This window comes from Hemiscyllium ocellatum, chromosome 33 (genome assembly GCF_020745735.1).
Source record: "Hemiscyllium ocellatum isolate sHemOce1 chromosome 33, sHemOce1.pat.X.cur, whole genome shotgun sequence".
Classification (NCBI taxonomy): Eukaryota; Metazoa; Chordata; class Chondrichthyes; order Orectolobiformes; family Hemiscylliidae; genus Hemiscyllium; species Hemiscyllium ocellatum.
Window position 1 is genome coordinate 16,264,390 of NC_083433.1, and position 6,000 is coordinate 16,270,389.

Here is a 6,000-nt window from a genome sequence, read left to right on the forward strand (position 1 = left end):
CAGTGTGTACCATCTACAAGACACACTGCAGAAACTCACCAAAGATTCTCAGACCCTTCCAAACCCACAACTACTTCCATCCAGAAGGACCTGGGCAGCAGATACATGGGAACACCATCCTCTTCAAGTTCCCCTCCAAACCACTCCCCATCCTGACTGGGAAATATATCGCCATTCCGTCACTGTTGCTGGGTCAAAATCCTGGAATTCCCGCCCTGAGGAAATTGTGGTCAACCCTCAGCAGGTGGACTGCTGCAGTTCAAGAAGGCAGCTCACCCCGACCTTCTCAAGGGGCAACTAGGGATGGGCAATAAATGCTGGGCCCAGCCAGTGATGCCCATGTCCCGCAAGCAAATAAAAGAAAGCACGCAACACAGAGAGCCCCTAAACCAGACCCTGTATAAAACTGAAAATGTCGGTCAAATAGAAAGGTTGTAAGTCAGGGAAAAGGTCAGAGGCAAGAAAGGAATTCCGTATCTCCTGAATAACTTTGCTGTCAGTTAAATGTTATCCTGGAACAACCCTTTGAGGTGAGTAATATTGAGGGAGATCTAGATCCATGTAAGAACATCATAAAATAGGAGCTGGATATAGGCCCTTGAGTTTGTGCTGCCAATCAATATTGTCAAGGCTAATCAGTCGCCTTAATTTCATTCATAAACCCCTGTGGTACGGGAATTCCAAAGATTCACACGCCTTTGACTGAAGGAATTTCTCCTCACCTCACTGTTAAAAGATCTGTCCTTTTAAAGTTCCAAACTTCCAGCTCAGCACTGTCCCCATGCCTGCCTATCTTCTTTTCCACCTATCCACCCCACCTTCCCCCCGTCCCCGACCTATCACCTTCATCCCCTCCCCCACTCACCTATTGTACTCTATGCTACTTTCCCCCCACCCCCACCCTCCTCTCATTTATCTCTCCACCCTTCAGGCTCTCTGCCTGAATTCCTGATGAAGGGCTTTTGGCCCGAAGCGTCAATTTTCCTGCTCCTCGGGTGCTGCCTGAACTGCTGTGCTTTTCCAGCACCGCTGTAATCCAGAATCTGGTTTCCAGCATCATTGTTTTTACCCATCGATGTAAGGATGCTGTTCTGGATAAAACATGGCACTTTCACTTTCAGAATCATTCCACCGCAGCAAAACATCTTCCTCTCCAGGCCTGACTCAGTTAGTCCCCAATTTATGAGAGATCTGATGACACGTTGTAGGTGATATAACAACAAGGCCACATGAAACATCAAGCCAAGCCACATGTTTCTTTCATTGGGTGAAGGTGCTTTCTCTGTCAATAATCCATCTATCTCACTCGGCACAAACATGATCCTGAAATGCCTTATTGAGGCTTACACCCAATGAGGTGAACTACAGATGTTAGACCCCACTTGGTTTAACTATAATATTATTATCACTCCTTCACAAATATCTCTCCTTCTCATCAGCTCCAATGGGCATAAACCCCTGTGGTATGAGAATTCCAAAGATTCACACGCCTTTGACTGAAGGAATTTCTCCTCACCTCACTGTTAAAAGATCTGTCCTCACCCCACTCACACAGTGGGGGCCTGGCCCCTTGATCTGAGGTAAGGGTCATAAGGGCCCAGAGGATGACCTATATGCTGAGCGTAACATATGAACCGCTGGTGAGGCTGGAGATGGGAAAACCAGACATCAGTAATTCCCGTTCATTCATCGAGGATGGGTTTATTATTTCTTAATGTGGAGATTGTGTGGAGGGTGCATCAGATACACTGTGGCTATGGCATCGAGAATGATCGCCTCACCTTCCGCCTCAGAACACTTCAACCCCAGGGCATCAATATGGACTTCAACAGTTTCCTTATTTCCCCTTCCCCCACCTCACCCCAGTTCCAAACTTCCAGCTCAGCCAAGTATGGTGGCTCAGTGGTTAGCACTGCTGCCTCACATCACCAGGGGGGTGGGTTCAATCCCAGCCTTGGGCGACTGTGTGGAGTTTGCCCATTCTCCTCATGTCTGCGTGATGCTCCAGTTTTGTCCAAAGCTGTGCGGGTCAGGGTGGATTGACCTTGCTAAATTGTCCTGGAAGAGCCAAATGGTCTGCTTCTGTTTCTGTTTTTTATGCTTCTATTTCTTTTAATTTACTTCTCACCTTAAGCCAGCAAGGTGGCTCAGTGGTTAGAGCTGAAAATGGGTGGCTGGAAAAGCACAGCAGGTCAGGCAGCATCCAAGGAGCAGGAGAATCGACGTTTCGGGCATGAGCCCTTCAAAGGCCTGCTGCACTTTTCCAACAACACATTTTCAGCTCTGATCGCCAACATCTGCAGTCCTCACTTTCTCCTAGAAGATTTTAACCTACTGCGAATCCTCTTGCAAGGATGCCTTCCTTGAAGAAGCTCTCTTCCTCCCTCTACAGAAGGGCTCATGCCCGAAACGTCGATTCTCCTGCTCCTTGGATGCTGCCTGACCTGCTGCGCTTTTCCAGCAACACATTTTCAGCTCTGATCTCCAGCATCTGCAGTCCTCACTTTCTCCTGGCTCAGTGGTCAGCAGTGCTGCCTCACAGTGTGTGGGTTAGCCATGGGAAACGCCAGGATGAGGTGGAGAGGGTGGGATACTCTTCGGAGGGTCAGTGTGAACGCGATGCGCTGAATGGCTACTCCCACTCTGAAGGGATTCAATTCTATGATTCCATAGTAAAACGTGAGGTCTGCAGATGCTGGAGATCAGAGCTGAACATGTGTTTTAGATTAGATTACTTACAGTGTGGAAACAGGCCCTTCGGCTCAACAAGTCCACACCGACCCGCCGAAGCGCAACACACCCATACCCCTAACCTAACACTACGGGCAATTTAGCATGGCCAATTCACCTGACCCGCACATCTTTGGACTGTGGGAGGAAACCGGAGCACCCGGAGGAAACCCACGCAGACACGGGGAGAACGTGCAAACTCCACACAGTCAGTCGCCTGAGGCGGGAATTGAACTCGGGTCTTAGGCGCTGTGAGGCAGCAGTGCTAACCACTGTGCCGTTGCTGGTTAAAGCACAGCAGGTCTGGCAGCATCCAAGGAACAGGAAATTCGACGTTTCGGGCCAGAACTGATAGGGAAAAAGGTCCATGCTAAAGATGGGATGGGGAGAGGGAGAGCAGGAGAAGAGAGCACACAATAGATGGAGACAGGGCCCCACTGCAGGGGCTGATGCTGTAGCTATAGCGGAATTTGAACAGCCTGGTTCTAAATTCTAGATCAGCAATATAATAGTGTGCTACCATTCACTACTAAATAGTACGGTGCTGGATAAAAACTTAAATAAAAGTTGAATTGTGGTGAGTACATCATTTTTACAAAGCAACGTGCCAGGACTTGTTAAAAGAACTTTATCCTCAGGAATGAGGATGGCATTCTTCTGCTCTGAGGTTGTGGATCCTGAGGTGAGCAACAAGTCTCAAACAAGATCCATACATCCCCAGCCACAGTCAGGGGAGGTGCTGTTAAATACAGCAAATACCGAGGCTGGACCCGTTTGATTGATTGTAGCATTTGAGATGGATAATTCCTAACCAGACAAACACTGTACATTTTCTGTCATAGAACATAGAACATAGAAAAATACAGCGCAGTACAGGCCTTTCGGCCCTCGATGTTGCACCGATCCAAGCCCACCTAACCTACACTAGCCCACTATCCTCCATATGCCTATCCAATGCCCGTTTAAATGCCCTTAAAGAGGGAGAGTCCACCACTGCTACTGGCAGAGCATTCCATGAACTCACGATTCGCTGAATAAAGAATCTACCCCTAACATCTGTCCTATACCTACCACCCCTTAATTTAAAGCTACACCCCCTCGTAATATCTGACACCATACGTGGAAAAAGGTTCTCATGGTCAACCCTATCTAAACCCCTAATCATCTTGTACACCTCTATCAAATCACCCCTAAACCTTCTTTTCTCCAATGAAAACAGCCCCAAGTGCCTCAGCCTTTCCTCATACGATCTTCCTACCATACCAGGCAACATCCTGGTAAACTTCCTCTGCACCTGTCCCAGTGCCTCCACATCCTTCCTATAGTATGGCGACCAAAACTGCACACAATACTCCAGATGTGGCCGCACCAGAGTCTTATACAACTGCAACATGACCTCAGGACTCAATTCCTCTACCAATCATGTTCCTATGTATTAATTCTGGCCTCTTGCTTCCTCATCTTACTGAGCTCTTGCTTCACTGGAAATTGCATCGAGATCCTTCAGTCAGCAGATAGTAGCGCATTCCTATAGGCCACACACAGACACACACTTGCTGAAACACACAGACACACGGAACACAGAAACAGACAAAGAAGCTTATAGATACATGCACACATACAACATACGGAAGCACAAATACATATACAGACACACATGCATTCAGACACACATTGAAACACACATACACAGAAAAATACACTAACAGAAACAACACACACTTAGAGAAGCACACACATTGACAGAAACACACACGCATTGACAGAAACACATACAGACAGACATATACATTTCAAACACACACAGAAACACACATTTACTGAAACGCATACCAGACAGTAACACACGTTTACAGAAACACACATACACGTACATTTGAAATGCACAGAACACTTTATAGAAACACAGAGAAACTCACTCATACAGACACATACATTTGAAACACACAGAGGCACGCAGATACTTTAGAAACACACACAGAAACACAGATTTGACAGAAACACACACGTACAGACACATGCATTTGAAACACACAGTGGCACGCAGATAAATTAGAAACACACAGAAATACAGATTTGACAGAAATACACACATGTACAGACACATGCATTTGAAACACATAGAGGCATGCAGATACATTAGAAACACAGAAACACACAGATTTGACGGAAACACACACATGTACAGACACATACATTTGAAACACACGCATTTAGAGAAACACACACACACATAATCATATATATTTGAAACACACACAAAAAACAGCCGGATCGCTTGTGTAAAGCTTCCGCAACCCCGCACTCTGCCCCCGGCTGGAGCGATAGTGTTGAAGGAAGTTTTCGAACTTACCATTCATGTGTCTGGGGAGCGAGCTACTGTCTCCAAAGTGAAGAACCCGGCGTCGTCCTGGGCTCAGACAAAGACCAGTGTCAGGGGTAAGAGTTAACAACCTCCAAGTCGGGGACAGAGGGGAAGTTATGTCTTTCTGCTCAGCTGAGGGTCCAGTCCGGGGGGGGTAGGGGGGGTTGGAATCAGAGCTGATCACTGACTGAGCAGCTACACTGCAGAAAGCTCAGCTGGCGGAGGTATGTGGGGGTGTGGTGTAAACATTGACAGCCTTCAATCCCAAGTGAAGACCTCCCACTTCCGAACCGCTGTCTAAAATGAAGACACGGGCTAGGCTGGGATCTCCAGACCCAGGATATAATCGGGAGCACAGACTGTACTGGGGACAACAGGGCTGGCATTAACTTAAGGTCTCCTGCTCCCTATGAACCCAGGATTATCGACTTGGGATGGAGGGAGATTGAGATTCAGCATCAGAATGCCATGGACTCATACAGCGCCAAAGCAGGCCGTTCGTGCCATCTTGCCTGTGATAACCCTTTAAAGGCATTGTCTAATTAATCCCACTCAATCCATCCTTCCCTCACAGACTCCACATGCAGAGTGTTAGCAGAAGACCACCCGAAACCATTATCACTGGGCTGTTCATCAAGAGACCCAGGTAGCGTTCTGGGGTCCTGGGTTCAAATCCCACCATGGTGGAATTGGTATTCAATAAATATTTAGAATTTGGAGTCTAATGATGACCGTGAAGCCATTATCAAAAAGATTCATCTGGGTCACTAAGTTCCTTTAGGGAAGGAAACTGTCACTCTTATCTGGGAAAGACAGGACTGGAGATCAGATTCAAAGCGTCTGGTGCTGGAAAAGCACAGCAGGTCAGGCAGCATCTGAGGAGCAGGAGAGTCGACATTTTGAGC

General features: G+C 47.3%; 1 protein-coding gene across 1 annotated transcript in view; it reads right to left on the reverse strand.

Annotated features, from left to right (window-relative positions):
- Positions 1 to 5,277, reverse strand: part of LOC132831256 (caspase recruitment domain-containing protein 11-like) — a 114,030-nt gene extending 108,753 nt beyond the window's left edge. The window contains exon 1 of the mRNA XM_060849277.1: positions 5,084 to 5,277. Coding sequence (XP_060705260.1) covers positions 5,084 to 5,090 — 7 coding nt within the window. The 5' untranslated portion in view covers positions 5,091 to 5,277. The remainder of the gene's footprint in view (positions 1 to 5,083) is intronic.
- Positions 5,278 to 6,000: the final 723 nt, after the last annotated feature.